The 19,795-nt window shown below is 39.6% G+C and overlaps 1 protein-coding gene across 2 annotated transcripts in view; it reads right to left on the bottom strand.

The window, feature by feature from the left end:
• Positions 1 to 19,389, bottom strand: part of XKR4 (XK related 4) — a 437,767-nt gene extending 418,378 nt beyond the window's left edge. For both annotated transcript variants that reach the window (XM_053929237.2, XM_053929236.2), the window contains exon 1: positions 17,997 to 19,389. In XM_053929237.2, coding sequence (XP_053785212.1) covers positions 17,997 to 18,808 — 812 coding nt within the window. In that variant the 5' untranslated portion in view covers positions 18,809 to 19,389. The remainder of the gene's footprint in view (positions 1 to 17,996) is intronic.
• Between the last annotated feature and the right edge of the window lie 406 nt (positions 19,390 to 19,795).

Below are 19,795 nucleotides of genomic sequence, written 5' to 3' on the forward strand. Positions count from 1 at the left end.
ATTTTTAGTGAAACTCTTCTGGATCATACTGTAATGGTAGATAAACATCATTATACATTTATCAAAACCCATAGAATTTACAACACAAAGAGCTCTAATGTAAAGTATGGTCTTTAGTTAATGATAATACATCAGTATTAACCTATAAATTATATCAAATGTGCCACTAACATATGAGGTCAATAACAGGGGAAACCGGAGGTGAGAAGATTTATATGAGAACTATGTACATTATACTCAATTTTTCTGTAAACCTAAAACTGCCCCCCCCCAGAATAATAAAGCCTACTAATTTAAAAATTGAAAAACTGTATAAAGTTGTTAAGGGAAGATGTACTGAAATTAAAGAGGTGTCTTTACTGAGTTGACTATCAAAGGAGCATTCACCACGGCCTAATGACTGGAAGGGCCCGCCCATTCTAGGAATGCTCCCTCACCTATCGAGGTCTTTCCTAGGTTGTAGTTCACCTACCAATAAGGAGGATGGAAGTTCATTTCCTAAAGTAAGAAAGGCAAATCCTATTGAGGGCTAAAACAGCATCCAGAGGTAAGGAAATGGAGGATGGCGGGCACTGAACTTACAAGCAAATAACTTTTAGGCTCAACAAGAAACCCATATATGAATAGCAGTCAGTCACCTTTGACTCAGGTTGTTAATCAGCAGGCTCATTACCAGGAATCCCTAATTAACTTCTGTGAGGGGAATTTCCCAGATAACTGGTGTTGACTGTAACAGCAAACCCTCCTTCCCACACACACATCTGTTAATACACTATTGTAAAAGTTCAGGGTGGTTATTATGGAGTTGTCACAGGCCCATTAATTATCTACTATACTGTATTTAGCTTTACTTGGGTAAATCTTTTTTAATTATCCAGCCTGCACTTACGGAGCATCCTTATTTAACATGCTCCCAACTCTGTTTGTATTTATGCCTTTCCCAATAGCTCATTAAGTAGAGTTCTTTAGCGAGAGCCAGCCAAGCCCACTAAAAGTGTTTTTTATTTCATTCGCTCATAACACAGCATTTTAAATTTCCAAATATTTTTCAAGTCCACTCCCCTCCCCTCCACCCCAGTTCTTCTTTTCTATGCCTTTAAAGAGTGCAGGAGGCTTCCTTCTACATTATTTCCAGCGAATGAGTCAATCTTCCCCACGGCTACCACACAATTGAGAATACATTTCTGAAGGTGTTCCCTGAGCACCTTCACCAACAGAGTCAACTCCACAATCCAGAGCAAAGCACCGAAGGCTCGGGTTAGTTTGGTCCCAAACTCACAACTTGCCGGCTCACATTCTTTCTCTCACCACTTCCACTTCAATCCTTTATAGAACACAGTATAAAGTATCTCTGTCCCTATTCCTTCTGCTTGTAATTCTTTTAGGTCCCACTGACATGTTACTCCCTCATGAAACTTTCCAGACAGATGTCCCCCATCCCTGCCCTACCCTCCCAAAGAATTTGGTTCCTGCCACTGTTAATGATGTTTGGGTCTCTGAGGTATAAACAGGTGTAAGGGAGAGACAGGGGGTGCATTTCATGAACCTTGGTGGGCTCAGAACCTGCAAACAGTGAACGTTTGATAAATATTTATTACAAAAATGAATGAAGGCTTTTTCACTCCAGACTCTCTGAGTTTAATTACATCATCTCTAATTTTTCCAGCATATCCTAACCTACATTACCACATGATCAGGTTAATACATAGAAGAAAATCATGAGAAAAATAACAGTGGTGTAAATATGCATGTTTCTTTTAGCATATAACTTGGGATAAAATATCCAGTAAATCAGAACCCATTTAATGTTATAAACATTAAAAACATTTGGAAATTACTCAGTCTCACTGGAAAAGCTATACTTTGCAAAGATGCCATTGAATTTAAAAAAATTACATATTTTTCATGGAATGCCACCAAAAAAAAGTTATAACAAGACTGCAGTTGGAAAGCCCTTCCAAAGCAAGTCATACCCACTTTGGGAGAACATCTTTTAAATAGGCACAGGGGAATTCTTTTGATTTTTAGAAATGAACATTTAGATTATGATTCTAAAAATTTGAATTGTATGCATTTGAGAATGAATATTTTAGCTGTGCCTGATTCAGAAAATGTTGAATTGTGTGCCTTTAAGAATGAATTTTCTAGCAATTGCATATGCTGGACTATCATAGCGTTGATTCTCTGAGATAGGTCTTAGAAGTTGAATTTGAATTTATGTCACATAGACGTAAATCCTGCTGGTCTCAGAGGGAAAGATGTGACTGAAAGAGGGGCTCTGCCTTGCATGCTTGTGGATGAATTCTTAATTCATAAACAGATGTTGGGTAGAATGATAGTATATGCAAAGCATGACTGCATGCAAACTGAGGATCTAAATATGGGTAAATTACATACTATTCACATGGGAGTGGAGTCTACTTAATATTATTTAATGTCATGAATTCCAAACAGAAATAACATGCATTTTATCAGTATATATCAAAGAAAGTGATACATTATAGGTAAAATTAATCCATATTCTTTGCATTTGAAGTTTGGTGTAAAATATCAATCCCCTGAGTAGTTTATCAGAAGCGTAGCCCAGGTCAATAAAACAAAAATATTGTTCCCCAAGTAGATATTCAATGAAGTATATAAAAAGAGCTAATATGCTCTATTAACATACTATGTCTCATAGAATTATAGATCTGGAAGGGCCTTTAGATTACAGGATGTCTCCCACCACCATTTTATAGTTGAGAAGCAACAGTGGAATCAAGAATCAAATCTGACCTCCCTTTGTCATGTACGTCCCTCCCTTTCCTGGTAGTCAGAGGAAAACCCCATCACTGGTCTTAAACGATTCCCACTGATGTCACAGTAAAATTGAACTCATTGCAGTTTTCAGCACAGGTGCCATCTGAAACGTCAGGAAATGCTACTCCGGGCAATTCTCTTGGATTTCTTGTGGAAGACAAAGTGGGAAAGGTACAAGATTTGGAAGCTGAAGTCATGAATGTGAGTTCAGATACTTGCTGCTTAATAGCTGCGTGCACTTGGGCAAGTCTTCTACCTTCTCTGAACCTCAGTCATTTCATCTTCAAATAGGAACAAAAATATATCTACCTTGAGAGGCAGATGAGAAGATTGGATGGTTTAGTGTGAGTGAATGTGCTTGGCTAACTACAATGGCACTAACAAAGATTCACTCTTAATTGTCATCATTAAATACTATTTATTAAACCACCAAATAAGTTCAGTATGCCATTAGGCCTTAAGCAAGGCAGGAACAGGGAAGAAAAGAGCTTTACTCACATTGAGGGTTTTATCTCTCAGAGTCTTTTTTTACCAGTAGGTAATCTTATTTGCAAAATACATTGAGTCAACCTGCCTCAGCAGTGAAACTACTCACTGTACTTTCTCACTGGTAACTTCTAGGAAAGTCTTATCTTAGTGCTTTGAAACAATTTACTTTGGATTTCCCTCTTCTCCCTTCTGAGAAACTGAGCTCTAACATTATCTAGAGCAGCTCTGTCCAATAGAAAAATAATGCAATCCATATATGTAATTTTAATTTTCTGGTAGTCACATTAATGAGTCAGACAGTGAGGGACGAATACCATATAATCTCACCTTTAAGTGGAACATAATCAACAAAAGAAAAAAGCAAACAAAATATAACCAGAGTTATTGAAGTTAGGAACAATCTAACAATAGCCAGAGGGGAGGAGGGAAGGGATAGTGGGGAGAAGGGTCTGCAGGAACTACTATAAAGGACACATGGACAAAACCAAGGGGGAGGGTGCAAGCAAGGGAGGGAGGTGGGTTTGGATGGGGTGGGGGAGGGGCGGGGAGAAAATACAGACAATTGTAAGTGAACAACAATAAAGTAATTAAAAAAATAAATAAAATAAAATTAACACTTGAATCTCTGGAAAAAAATAAAAGAAAAAGAAAAAAGCAAAATTAATTTTAATAATACATTTTACTTAACCCAATATATCCAAAATATTATTGGTTCAACATGTAATTAATATAAAATTATCAAAGAGGTATTTATCATCCTCCCCCCTTTTTTTCCTAACATTAAGTCCTCAAAGTCCCCTGGGTATCTGACACTTACAATACAGTTCAATTGAAAATAGCCACATTTCAATGCTCAATAGCTCTGCGTAGCTAGCAGCTACCATATCGAAAAACCACGCAGGTCGAGAGGCTGGCAGGATGACCACGCCTACTGATACAGCAAATATAAAAATTAACTTAGTAACTCTCCATGGAAACATTTAAGAACACTAAAGGAAGTAATCACATCCTAGCACATAGATGGGGGAAGAGCCCTAGCAACAAAAGTGACAGCATAGCAATACCAGCTGTTGTATGAAAGGGGAATTAGAAAACTATTACTTTGAAAAGAAGCACTTCTGGGAAGGTCATCCTTTTCTACTTTGTCTAATGCAAAATAAGAAAACTACACAAATATACATTTTATAAGACACCTTTTCATTATCTCTTCATTCTATAATACAAATACTGACATATTTTGTCACACTGCTTAATGTTAATATTTCTTACTTAGGAAGATAAATGATACAGTAAGATTTCAGGTGGAACCATCATATTTTTTCCCATGGTATAGCCTGCCTTCTTGGCCTTATGGGTTACTGTGAGGAGCTGAATTGTATGGAGCAGGGTGGGTATTATAGATCCTCCCATATTATTTTATAAAAAAATATCCTGCCAACACTTGATGAGGGCCTTCTTGCAGACCTAGAGGCCTAGTAACATTTTCTTCTCTCCCTCCCTTAGTTCTTCTTTCTTAATGTAGATACAGAGGTTCCTTGATCTATCAGACTAAAGGCAAGGGTGTGGGATGCCCAGCTGCCTGACCTCCTGCTCCACTAACCCTCACACTCAGTGGTAGAATGGTCTTTATTCATCCTCATGGCAGCTTCTTTTTTCAGAAAAACATGACTGAGGATGCCACAACCAGCCCAGCTCCAACTGTATGAGCAAAGACTTCAATCCTTATGTCTTGGTAAGAGCTGCCATCCCTGCAGTACTCCCCTCATTCTCCATCCTTAGTGTCTGGTTACTCTGAACCCGAAAGTTTCCTTAGTGCTCACCTACATTGAGAAGGTCTGGTCTTCCTCTCACCACCAACTGTCTACTCAACCCTAATTGACAGAATGGTACAAGGTCTGAGTACAGTGTAAAACTGTGTGAGGTGAGCAGTTGACATGGTGGGTTATTTTCCTACAGATCAGTTGTGAACAATAAAACCATAAAGTCATAGATTTTTAATTTAAAAAATTACTAAAATATTTCATTTTCTTTATCAATGGAAGATGGCATAGTTTTCCTTATAGTATTGTCTATAAGAAGGTTCCTTTGTGTGTGTGTGTGTCTACCTGCTACAGTTTTTAAGCATCAACCCTTGTACCATCCTGGGTGAGCTAACTTTGGTGAAAAAGCCAGTTAAAATGTCAGGATCACCCATATTTTCCATTAAAGTCCAGCTCAATAAGCCTACCCTGACCACTGCAGCTGAAAGGGATTGCTCCCTCTTCTATAGCAGAGCAGACGTTACTCTGCTTCTCAAACTTTAATATTTATCTTTTTTATGCTGATAAGGCCCTCACTAATTTCCTCGATCATCCTTACAACCAGTGTTTTGAACTCTGCATCTGATTGATTGCTTATCTCCATTTTGTTTAGTTCTTTTTCTGGTGTTTTGATCTGTTCTTTCAATTGTGCCATGTTCCTTTGTCTCCTCATTTTGGCTGCATCCCTGTGTTTGTTTCTATGGATTAGGTAGAGCTGCTATGACTCCCTGTCTTGGTAGTGTGGCCTAATATAGTAGGTGTCCCGTATGGTCCAGTGGTACAATCTCTCCCATCACTCAAGCTCGGTACTCAAAGTGTGCCCTTCATGTGGGCTGAATACACCCTCCTCTTGTAGTTGAGCCTTAGTTGCCAATGGCGAGTCAATGGGAGGGATTAACCCTGGACAGTCAGCTGTAACAACTTGCTGTGACCACTTAATACCACCCTCCACCCTCCATGGAGGATCAGCTGTGCAGGGGCAGGGTGGTGGCACTCCAAAGTGGTCTGTAGCTGTCGGCTAGGTGCACAGGCTCTGGGGTTCCCTGGGTGGTGCAGGCTAAGGTCAGCTACCACTTGTGTTTTGCCTCAGGCCATTCTCCCTGGGCTATAAAGCAATCTGAGATGGCTGCTACTTGTGCTGGGCTTAGAGATTCTCAGGTGAAGCTAAGCTCTGAATCTAGGCTGGCTATTTCTAGTGCCAGGTCTGGGGCCACTTAGAAAGAGGTACGGCGGCTGGATGCTCACTGAGGTCAGTGGTCGCTTGTTTGAGAAGATTTAGGAAGTTGTGAAGCATGATCCAAGACTAGCCATTCATATGGAAATGTCTCTGTTAACAGCTTGGGTTGGCCCACAAGTTGGGTGGGACAGGGTCTCAGGGTATCTCAAGGGCAGGGAAAACAGCGTTAGCCAGGTTGATGGAGTTTCAGATATGGCACCTGCCTGATGGCTCTGTGGCTCTGTGGGAGGAACAGTCAGAAAGGAGGATTCAGTAATTGAAATAAAGAACAATTTACAGGGAATCAACAGTAGAGTAGATGAAACTGAGAATCAGATCAATGATTTGGAACATGATGAAGCAAAAAACAACCAATGAGAACAACAAGAAGGCAAAAGAAGTAAAAAAAAATAAGGATAGTGTAAGCAGCCTCTGGGACAACTTCAAGCATTCTAACATTTGCATCATAGGGGTGCCAGAAGGAGAAGAGAAATAGGAAGGGAGTGGAAATCCATTTGAAAAACTAAGAAAGAAATCTTCCCTAATTTGGTGAAAAGCATAGACATACAAAGCCAGGAAGCAGAGAGAGTCCCAAACAAGATGAAAGCAAAAAGGCCTACTCCAAGACACACCATAATTAAAATGCCAAAAGTTAAAGATAGAGATAGAATCTTAAAAGCAGCGAGAGAAAAGAAGATGTTATCTACATGGGAGTTCTATAAGACTGTCAGCTGATTTCTCTAAAGAAACTTTGCAGGCTAGAAGGGATTGGCAAGAAGTATTCAGAGTTATGAAAAGCAAGGATCTACAACCTTAACCTAGATTACTCTATCCAGCAAAGCTATCATTTAGAATGGAAGGGCAGATAAAGGGCTTCCCAAACAAGGTACAGCTAAAGGAGCTCATCATCACCAAATCATTATCGTAAGAAATGTTGAAGAGACTTATTTAAGATAAAGAAGAAGATCAAAACTATGAACATTAAAATGGCAATAAATGCATAACTATCAACAATTGAATCTAAAAACCAAACTAAATGAACAAGCAGAACAGAAACAGAATCATAGACATGGAGAACATTAGAATGGTAGCCAGTGGTGACATGGGTCTGGGGGAGTAGGTGAAAAGGTGAAGGGATTAAGAAGTAAAAATTGGTAGTCACAGAATAGGCAGAGGGATCTTAAGAGCAAGTATAAGAAATGGAGTTGCCAAAGAACTTATATGCATGACCCATGGACATGAACAAAGAAGGTGGGATCACTTGGAGGGAGTAGGGGGTGCTGGGTGGAGAGGGGCAAAGGGGTAAAAATTGGGACAACTGTAATAGCATAGTCAATAAAAATAAAATAAAATAAATAAAAATTAAAAAATCCACAGGCTGGCAAAAAAAAGATTTTAATATGTGTACTAATCACTTAGGGATTGTGTTAAAATACAAATTGTAATTCAATAGGTTTGGGGTGGTCCTGAGCATCTGCATTTATAAGACGCATCCAGGAGATGCTGATACAGATGGATGCAAATCTTTCTTTGAGTTGCAAGGCAATAGCTCCACTCTTAGCATGTCATCACAGACAGGTTTGTGGGTGTGAACATGACTTGCCTCTTTTCCTAGACAGTGAGAGCATATTCTTTTTAAAACATGTTCCTTACTATGATTTTAAGCTGATGTGTTGTGAGATCCACAATTAAAAGATTGTCATTGATCACTTATTTTTTTGTCATGCTTTCTCATCAACTGATTAGAGTAACCAAGCAGTAATTTAGACAGTGAGTTACTAATAAATTTGCACATATCAACAGTAGTTGAGTAAGCACCTGCCTTCAATCAAAGCCCTTTGCCCTTCCTGCAGTGGAATGAGAACCTGGCCTCCAGTCTTAGGCCTTACTGTCAATATTTGACCAGGCAGAAATTATATAATCAGAACATAAATGAAACAAATTTCCCTTTAGTTTTACATTTTGAAGCTTGACCATCAAGATTTGTTTTTGTGAAGCCCTTGAATTCAGATTCTTAGCTATATTTATTGTACTATTAACAAGGTTGTTTTTAGCCCTCACTTGGATTCTCATTTGTGATGACATGCCTTGCTTGGCCTTGCTCCTCTGGCCTCTGACTTCTTGCCTACTTCTGATCTGGGTGATAACACAGGACTCTCAGGTCAAACACCTGCAGACCCCACTTGTGCCCTAATATCAAATTGATCCCATAAACTGACCATTATTACCACAATGCAAGTCATGCTTTCTTTGCCCCTAGGACAAAATCATCTAATGAAAGCTTGGCCTGGCTGTTGAAGTCCTGCTTTAAGCTTTTTTTGCTGTGATTGGTTTTATAATGGAGTCAAAACAATTATCCTACTCCTATACAAGAGACTGAAAATCACTATCTAGTTAGGGGATAAAATTCTCCATGTTTGTTAGCTTCTTTAGTGGATAAATTTTCCCAGCTAATAAATGCATGCCTATCTACAACACCCCAATCTTCTAGTAGTGGATCAGAGAATGGGAATCATAGATTGCCGGGCATCCAGACATGCTTCCTTAATAAAAACTTCAGATCCCCCCTTACTCATTTAATTTGAAACTTCTTTTATAGTAGGTAGATATTGTATTTTTAAAGAATTGTAACTATTGATTACTTTTCAGAAGTAGAAACACAGCTAATATTTATGCTATCATTAGGATAGTGTTATGCTACCTGCTCCTGTCTAGAACTCAATTTTTCAAACCGCATACCATCATTAAATCAGGAGAACTCCCATAGGACATCTGTGACTGCAACTCTTAATAGTAGTACATCCCCTGGAAAAATGAAATCCTAGGTGCATACTTCCTAATTTATGTTATAATAACAGACCTAAGTATTGTAAATCGCTTTAGGGAGTCTTCTGGAACTGACCTATATTTTAAAAAATGATTGTTATTAATTTTACTTTTGTAAAACAGGAAATTAATTGAGGAGCTGAAAATCTATCCTGCCTTCCTGAAGGATCATTTCCTCACTGTAATGTTGTATTGATACAGTGATTACACCATGTGAACTAATGATGGACATTATGGGAACCATTTAGTCACTGTTACTGCTAAAATAACTACCTTTGTTTTGGTTATTGACTCTCTGCTACTGAAAAAAGACATGAAAAGTAATGAATTCAGCCCCAAACTAATATTATTATTCATGACTATTATCTAAGCTATAAAAAAGAAGAACTCAGACTGCCTTTTACATGGATGAAATCTCTCAGATTGGCGGTTCAGAAAGGTGACTTTGTCCTTCTTAAATGGAATGTACTTGATGGGAAGTCAAATTAAAGTCATCTCAAGTCTTTTTTGTCTCCAATTCACTATAGATCCTACTTTTTTCTATATATGTGTGATTTTCTGTTTGATTAATCCTCACCCAGCTCACACACTGCCCACTGCTCTGTTTATATAAAGGATTCCCTTGACAGGAAAATAGGGCAAATGCATACATTAAACAAAAAAAGTAGAACTGATTCAAACAGCCTACATATGAATCATGAAGGTGAGAAAATAGTTGACATGCTGCAGATCATTTTAAAAAAATATTTTCTTTTTCAATTTAAAAATCTAAAATGCCATCAAAAATTTCAAATGCCATGAGGTTGAAAATTTTTCAGCTTCAGGATAGGTCTCTAATATCCTAGAGATCCAAGTAAATCTCACCAAGAAAGGGTAACGTTTTATTCACTTCTTCTAGCTGAGTGTAACACATCCCAATTCTTTAACAAGTACAGCCCTGGATACAGGATATTTGTAAGGAGTTTAAATTCAATTTCTAGCATATTAGGCCAGCGACAGTGTGGACAAGCTTTTAATCTCAAAGCAAATCTGGCTCTGACAACAGCCTTCTCATTGACATAATGGATTGTTCTTTTTAAGCCTGTGAAGCATTGTTTCCAGTTGCTAATCATAGCAACCCAGATGTGCGTATCTTACTATATGAACTATAGACGGCAATTTTGGCTTCTCAGTCTATATAGTATATGTGTTAGTATTTGTGGTATGTTAACACTTTTACCATCAACTCCAAATACTTATGTTTTTGTGAAAAAGGCTTCATTAGATTATACCTAAAATTCAAAATGACACAAAATAAGTTGCAGTATACACACAAGGGTAAGATTCTGTCTTCATTTATAAATAATTCCAACTCCTAGGGATTAGCTACCAATATCACCAAATCTGAAAAATCCTTTGCAGATTCCCCTTTGACTTACATGGACAGAAGAATGTTGTAACAGTGGCCTTAGAAAAATACATACAGACTTTCTGGTTTACATACTCGGGGACCGGGCAAACAAAAATAATTTATATTAAGATCAGGATCAGAATTTTGGAGCTGCAAAAACCTTGGATATTATTTTTTTTGACCAATCATATCACACAGATAAAAGAAAATAAGAACCAGAAGAAGGAAACCAAAAAGAAGATCTAAATTGTGTAGGGCCCTAAAAGCTGTGCTACTTCATCTTCCAAGTTGTTACATGTAAGTCAAAGCATTTAGCTGACCTATCTGGGGTCTGAATTGCAGAGCTGCCAAATCATCTCTTCTGACTCCTCATTGAGTCTGGTTCCCCATAGGACAGCTGCCTCTTTAAATAAGATCCATCATTGACATTCTAACTATGATGCTTTCCCTTTATCTTAGGGTTAGGAAAGACCACCCCTTGCCTTAAGGGAATATCTGGACTGACTTGTCTCCATTTTAACCCTTCATTAATTCCCCTTCCAGTCAGTAATCTGTACCAGTTCTATACATATACTAGACATGGAATTAATGTTTTGTGGGGCTGCAGGTAATAGTCGGAGCTACAATACAAACTTTCTCCGAGTAGACAAACACAAGTGCCCAAAATACCAAAATCACTCTGTACATAAGTATATTCTCAGACAATCAAATGCAGGTAACAATTAAGGAAAAAATATCTATTCACAAGCTTCCCCTCTCTGGCATTTCTATCAGCAAAATCAGGAATGCCAAATTGGGTTTCTAGATGTGTTTCTCTCAGAGGCTAACTGGTATTTTGTAAAATTTAGTACCATTTCCCTAATACTACTAATCTAAAAAAAAAAAAAAAAAAGAGCCGGGTGGTTTGTCATATCCTTTCTAGATAACATTGCACCTTTTCTGATTCCCCGTACCACAAGAAAGTCAAGAAGCAACCAAGCAGCACGTTCAGCTACACTCCCATAAAGAAAAATTAATAATGCCTGGGCTTCATTGACAAATCAGTAAGTATTCATTGGACATGTATTCCTACACGTGTATGTTCCCCACCCACTAGAATAATGTGTTGAGGACTTGCCATGGTCCCCCCTTCTGACCAGCCATTCCAAAAGTTACAGAGACACAATTATTTAGCTGGGAGAAAGTCACTTGGTGTGGTCATCAGAATGATGCAATGCCATTCAAATGAGTATTTCCTGTGGAGAATTACAGGATGCATTTTCCCCCGAAATCCATCTATATATTACAACTATTTTATGAGATTATACCTGGTAAGCAATTTCTCATGACTAGCACCATACTGTACCTTATATTTGATAATTCCTGGTTTTGCTTCCATAGGCCTAGTTAGTGTGCTAGGCAAATTGTAAAGCAAGTCAAAGAAATGTGCTAGTCTAATTAGCCAGCAAGTTCATACAAAGGGGCTCATTCTATTTATGTTACTCAGTGACTGGTACAATTTAAATTCATAGATAGACTATTTCATTCAAACTATAAAATATGAAACATTTTTAATAGCAGGTTGTGTACTTGGATATTCAGACATTAAGGAATTTTCTGTAAGTGACTGAGCAAAGACCTTCAAAGCCACTGACCCACAGATGGGTGGACACTATTTAAAAATGATAGCATACACTTGTATAGATACTACTACTTTCAGCTGCCCTGTGGAGCAAACAGTGTATTGTTCAAGTGAATGGAAAAAATTATAACCTTTGTACTTGTTACTACAAAGATATTGAAATATACCACATAGATTTATGCAAAAATTATTCCAGCTCATACAGAAATCCAAGTCAACTCTTAGAGGACTGTCTGATTGCAGGTGGATTTATATCTTAGTTAAGTCAGAGGTTTAAATGCCAAGCCCAGCACTCAAAGATACTGCACAGATTTTTGATACTCCACTGAAGATACTGGGTTCATAAACCAATGAACAGATTTCAAAATGACATGACTCTAGTATTTCAAACAGGCTGCTACTTCTTCATCCCTGAATAAACAAAGGTTAGTCCACTATGTTTGGAGAAGCACATAATAATGGAAGCTGTCAAAATCTCAGGGCTAGAAGATGATCTCGTTCAACCATCTTTATGATATTAAAGTCTCTTCTGAAGCTCTGCCTACAATTTTCCAAACAATACTTAAGACACTTCAGTGATAGGGAACTCACTGCTTCTGAGGAATCTTAATTGACCTTGGGATCCCACTGACCACTTAAAAAATTCTTCCTTACATTAATTCAAAGCATCTTCTTGTAGCTCCCGTCCATTGTGTCCCAGATCCTCCAGAAAAGTCCATTACCTTTTCCACACCACACACAATCTTTCAGTACTTTCTAGAGAGCTCTCAATGTCTTAGGTTCCTCTTTTACCTAATCATCTTGAGTCTCATCAACCTTATTTCATTTAGCTTTTTCCATCCCACATCAATATTGAATTCTAGCTTAGAATCTGAACACAACTATGTGACATAAAGAGGAAAATATTTAAAATTTAAAATTCTCTGTCTCAGTTTCCCCTTATGCAAAATAAAAGTGTTACTCAAAGATTATGCTGAGGAACAAATAATAAAAAATACATGGAAGCCCTCTGAAAATTGAAAAGTATTACAAAAATGTAAGAAATAAGTTTCTAAATACCAAGAAATGTAAATTTCAATAAGGTAAAGACAACAGTATCCTAAAAAACTTCAAAAATATAGCACAAAGTAAACATTTGCCAACAATTTATTTTAGTATGAATACAATTAAAAATTTCAACCAATCTGTTTTTCTGGATGAAAAAACTTTTACACCATGTTGGGCTTATTATATATTCCAAATACATCTAAATTCAATCCCTTTAAAATCAATAAATTTTCATGAATTAAAGAGATATGACTGAGAGGGGAATTGATGGCACATCCTCTGAAATTCTCAACTTTTTGCCATTCCTTCGGGAAAAACGTCTTAATACTTTATAACAGTCTTTCCCCTTATAACCTTCAATGGAGTGATTCCTCAATACCTTTGGAATAAAATCTAAAAACCTTTCATTGTCCAGCCCAACTAATTCTCCACCCCCATCTCTAGCTCTTATCTCTCACTCACTCTCTATTCAAAACACACTTAACCTGCCTTGTTCTTTCTTGCCCCTCTGCCTTCACGAGAGGTATCCAAGGCTTTATAGCCAATGTCCCTCTTTATTCAGATAGTAGATTTCCTCACCCTTCAAACCTTTGCTCAAATATCCACTTCCCTAGAGTCTCACCTGAACCACTTAGGTGGTTTGTTTCCTGTTTCTATCATAGTGCTTATTTCCTTGTATTGAAATTGCTTGTTTACTTTTCTGTCTTCCTCATTAGACAGTAGATTCCTTGAAAGAAAATGTGTATTTTATTCATTTTGGGATAATTAGTAACTAGCTTAATAGTTCAATATATGACTACTGAATAAATTAATTAATATGCAGTAAAGGGAACAAAAACATACAGAAAATGAACATTCAATAAAGTCAGAAAAAGGCACCAATATTCCCTGATCTATGTAAGAATTCAGAACTAAGTCAGAATCAATAAAGCCTGTTTTCAATAGTCAAAGGAGTAATCTATATGTTTTCTATTTTCCTACTCATTTCTTATCTCTAGAACCTCTTCATCATTTGCAAAGCACTTTCTGATTCTTCACATACATTATACCATTTAATCATTAAAGCCACTACAAGATCACGTTACTCAGCTGGGATTTAGTGTAACAACCTCAGTATGTCCAAATGGTATAGTAAGAGCACTGGATTTAGAGTTGGGCAATCCAAGCTCAGGTCCCTGTTCTGCCATTTAACTACTAGTGTGTTATTAGAAAGATCTAACTTGTCCAAACTGCAGCTCCCTTTCTCACTTTACCATCATTCGTGAAGGTAAATTGTCGTTTTTATACATTATTGTCCTTATTATCCAAGCTGGCATTTGAGGTGACTAATTGAGCCAGAAAGAACATACACTTTAGGGTAAGACAGGCTAGCTACACTGCATAGTAGGTGAGCAATCTTGTGCCGGTGGCTTAATCTCTCTAAACCAGTTTCTCATATAGAGAGATAATAGTGATTTCCTCTTAAATTATTGTAAAACTTAGATGAAATAAAAAATATAAAAACATTTGTAGGTTTTTTAAGTGCCATATAAAACTTTCATTGTACTTCTTTTTGGCCAGGTTTAAGAATGGCTTACAGCAATATTTCTCAGCGTGCTTTGGGTGCCACATCAAGTGCAAGTTATTGACAACTGCACATTAGCTTATTAAAGGCTCCAAGAAGTCCTGCTGTGGAGAGATCTGTTTAACCCTGTTTATCATGTCTTTTCCCCAACATGTTTGAACATGGAACACATGCTAACACCTTGTGAAATGTCAAGCATCAGAAGATCAGGAAAAGAAGTTTTTCTCCCCTATGACTCTCATGATAGACATGCAGAAACAAAAACCAAACTAGTAAAAATAGTAAATACTCACCCACTTCACCATTCATTAACTCATTATTTGCAATGGTATTCAATTAAAAAAAAACAACTAAATACATACATACACATACAGGAGAAATTCAGGTAGAATTTTAAGAGTAAGTCATAACATCTGAAGGAAGAAGACATCTAGATATAATTGATCATGGGTATGAAGACTAAAGATTGTTCTGATTAAGCTTTTGTGATTCCCACAGGCTGAACCACACTCTTAGTTATTCCTCAAATCATGTGAAATGAACAAAAAATTAAAATTCTTTCTCAGTCATTCACAGGCACAGTTTCCTTAAAGGCATAATTGTTCTTTTCACATGGTAGCAAAAGTTCACTCCATTATTTCAAATGGCCCTTTCCTAGCATCAACTCCTGTGACTTTAAAAGCTGCCATTAATTCCCCATCAGTAAATTTTAATTAAAATGAATATGTATCATTGCTTTCAGCAGTTATATTTGTAATAAATATATAAACACATGCAAATCTGTGAAAAATGTTTAAAATATATATATTTCTGAACAATCAAACACTTTGATGTTATTTCAAAGGATTTCATCTACAGAAAGCTTTTAGAATCTGGTCCTTACCTAAAATTACTAGAATTTCATGGATATACAGTGAACACTTATCAACTTGACTAAAATCTATTCTATTGATCTTAGAAAAAAGCTTGTTAAAACATGAATAATGACCTCTGAGCTTTGAACCCCCATTCAGTTCACTTGTATTTCTGCAACATCTGTGTAAAACTGAAAAGTTAGACGAGGCAGAGGGATGCTCCTAATTTAAGAAATCATGGTGATCTACTACAGTAATTTGAAATTAATTGCATTTCACCAGCTTACTATCAAACATGCATCTACTCCCCAAATTTCCATTCAAATATTTTACACTTGAGAAGCTGAAACAATTTAGGAACTTCCATGAACTTACTGATCCTATTTCAATTTCCTACATGAAGCTAATGTTTTGTTGTTGTTGTTTTTAAGACAATGAGGCTGAGTCTCAGATCACGCTTCCACCAAGTTACCCCACCATCCCTCAATATCTCAACCAGAATCCAAGAACAGTTAGATTAGATAATTCAGATTCATTGAATTCAGATTCATGTGTTTAACAATATTAAACACATTGTTCTGAAATGTAGACAAACATCTAAAAATATTTCCAACAATAGTTCCTTCCAGGTATGAACTTTAAAGCCTCGAAGGAAAACATTATAGAAATGCTTAACAAAAAGGAGTCCTGTGTGACCATGTTTCTATAAGGTCTGGGTCAGGTCATGCTTTCCTTCTGCCTTCAACCTTAAGCCTTCCATTCCTCCTCCCCCTCAATAGCTTTTTTGTATGGCCAGTTGACCCAGTGTCTGTGGTCTCATTGAGATGTGTTTAGGCCCTTTTCTTACTTATTTTCCACTTTCCACATTTTCTGTCTTGAGATAATAAACACCATTTCTAATTTGGAAAATGTTTGATTTAGAAGGCCTAGAAAGTATAACTATAATTAAAAAAACTTCCTTAGTTAACAGAATTTGATAGCAGATTTCTTACAAAGTGTCAACCTGTAGGAAAAATGGCTAGTTCTTCAGCTAATAGAATTATGAAGGGTTTGCATTATATACATAAATCTAGAATGTTAAAAGTGATTGAAAGTGATTTCCAAAACCTGCATAAAGCTTGCAAAAGTTACCAAATGCAATGTTAAGTTTCATTTACCACGTAATCAGCTCAAATCTGCTAATCATAAGCATTCAAGCCTCTAATTTCAGTAATTAAATCAAGCATTTTAGTTTTTCATCAATCTTGAAGAGTTTTAAGCTGTGTAAGTCTTCACAATAGTCAATCATGGGAAATACAGCTATCACATTTAACTGATACTTTATTAAAGTCCTTTGAGTCTAAAACATGGAGGTTTCCATCATCAATTTGTCTGACTGCATATTATATACCACTTTTCCAGGAAGTATTTGCTTAAAAATGAAAGTTTGACAATCTGAAAGATCACTGTCTATGGCAATGTTTACCCCCCTTTACAAAGCAATGTTCCCAGAAAAGGTTGCAAAATAATCTAATCGCTGAATTTGCTCTTTTTAATGAAAACACTATTGTTCACCACAAACAAAAAGGAGTTCTTAATTCTGTTCGAAAAATTCTCTGAGTTGTTTCTACCTCAGCATAGTTAATGACTATTAACTTATCACAAAGTTATCACTTATTATAAAAATAACTACAGATGAAATTGAAAAGGACACTGGCATACAGTACACTTGCTAGGAAGTTTCCTCATTTTAGTTATACTATATACCAAAGTCATTTTAAACAAAAAAGCTCTGGGAATTAGCATCTAAATCTTTTAATACAAATAAGTTTTGTAGATGTAATTTAGGAACACATTCATGAGCAAACTGTTCCATTATATTCCTAAATCCAGGAAGTACTATTCAAATGATAATTCCCTCCGCCCAAGAAGTTTATCTTTGTATTCCAGTTTGAAAGAGGAAATAATGTCTGTGTAAAGAGACTTGGTAGAGAAGATGACAAATAGCAAAGCAGTCAGTGAAGATACCAAGTATGATGAAAGTTTACAGGGTGCACCACCCCTTTTCCAAGGGTTCTTAGTTATACAAGAAATTAGATATGGGGAATATTCCAAGATAATCAGAAAGTGCATCACAACAATAAGTGTGGGTCCCATATAATGTACTTACTCATTTTTGAGGTTTAAATAGAGATATAGATACTCAAAAAAGACAAGCCATAGCCCTACTAAGGTTGTGATCACAAATTTTAAACATGCAAAACCCAGAAAGAAAAGGAGGAAAAAAAAAACTATAAGAGTGTGACTGGGGTTACTATCACAGAAACTCAACGATTTTCGTGCAAGAGTAAAGCAGTGGGGATGTAGTAGCAGCAGCAAACCTCCCTCATCCTCCACCCCTTGATACGGTACCTCCAGATTTGCCCGAGCTGCAAGATGTGGATGAGTGACTGCAGGAGCCAGATGCAGAAGGAGCAGGAGGCAGACCTGTGCTTGCTGCTGGCCCCGCTGCTGTTGCTGCCACTGTTGGGAGCGGTGATGTTGCTCTTGCTGGCGTTGGATGCTTGCCTCTGCGGCGTGGAAGGACGAACCTCACCTACTGCGGCTGCAGACCCACTACTAACCATGGTCTTGCAATCCGCTCCAGTCTGCGGGCAGCTGGAGGCAGCTGCGGCTGTGGCGCTGTCCTCAGTGCTGAAATCGTGCACAAACCAGCGGAAGCTGAACACTTGCACAGAGAGCGAGCCGAGCACCACGAAGAAGAGCGTAAGTCCGAACCACCAGCGCTGGCCGCGCAAGTAGTAGTCCACAGCGAGCCAGATGTCCGTACCTACATCCGCGAAGTACACGGCTACGGCGGCCAGGATCCAGAGGCAGTCCCACAGCGAGTAGCGCCGTTGCTCCCTGCCGAGGCGCAGGCACAGCGCCGCCGAGCCCGCCCCGCCACTGCCGGGACCACCAACGCTGCCGCCCGGGCCGCCAGAGACCCCCGAGCCGCCGCCCGAACCACTGCTCCCCGAGCAGCAGCAGCAGCAGCGAGAACAACCGCTGCCGTCTGGGCAGCAGCCGCCTCCAGCCGCCTCCTCGTCCTCGGCTCCAGACCCCGACGGCAAGCCCGGAGCCAATCCCTGCACCGAGCCTGAGTGGTCCGAATTCTGCAGCGGTGTGAACGCCACGTCGCTGCTCTTCTTCATTTTCAGCCTCCCGTCTGACTTAGCGGCCATGATGCCTCCAAACCGGGGGAGAGCCCTCCTTTATCTGACACCTTTTCCCGCTGTCTCCTCCTCCCGCCACCTCCTCGCTTCGCCTCGGCTTCCCTCCCCAGCGGCGCGGCTCCCCCACCTCCTGCTCCTGCACTGGCTTGCCCGCCGCCTGCCGCCCGCTGCCGCCCGCCCGGCTGAGCGCTGGGCCGGGCTAGCGGTGCGTCTGGGGCCGGCAGGAGCGCCGCCTGGCTGCCTGCGCGGAGCCAAGCTTCTCGTGGCGCCCTGCGCACGCCGCTGCCTGCCGCCCGCGCTCTTCGCTGTTCCGACCCTGCGGCTGCTGCCCGAGTCGCCGGCGCCGCCAACAGCAGGAGCAGCAGCGGCCGCCCCGGCGCTCCACGGACCTGCACATTCCTCTCCTCCCCTCGCGCGCGCTCCCTCCTCCCGCTTCCTCTCCGCCACCAGCTGACTCCGAGGGAGAGGATGACCTCATCCCTTCTCTTCCAGCTGCCGCCGCTCCCACCCCGGCTCGGGAGGGGCGAGGGAAGAGGAGGGCCCCGGAGGAGGGGCTGGGACCGAGAAGCGCGGCTGGGTGAGGGTGGAGTGTTTCGCGGTCTCGGGGGTCGGGAGGAGCGGCCGAGGGGTGGCAGGGGAGACAGGCAGTCGAGCGCCCCAGCTCGCGTGATTTCGGAAAACAGTAGGTGAATTTGACCGACCATGCGGGGAGGGATAGGAGGGCGGGGAGAGGAGGGGTCCCGGCGTCCAGCCTTCGCAAAGGTCGAAGAAGAGTGGGCACCTGCGGGTGTGGCGGCGGCGTGCGCTAGGAAGGCGCAGGCCTCTTTGTATTCCGTTTTATTCAGCGGGTACCCGAGTAGGGGTGGGTGTGCATCCAGGGCCGGCGAGGGTTGGAAGACTGGGTTTATCTCACACGCCCAGGCCTGGACGGCAAGCAGAGGCAGTGGGTGTGCCCAGCCGCGGGGAGTTGGGGACGGAGAAGGTGTGCTGCGCCCG

This window comes from Desmodus rotundus, chromosome 8 (assembly GCF_022682495.2).
Source record: "Desmodus rotundus isolate HL8 chromosome 8, HLdesRot8A.1, whole genome shotgun sequence".
NCBI lineage: Eukaryota > Metazoa > Chordata > Mammalia > Chiroptera > Phyllostomidae > Desmodus > Desmodus rotundus.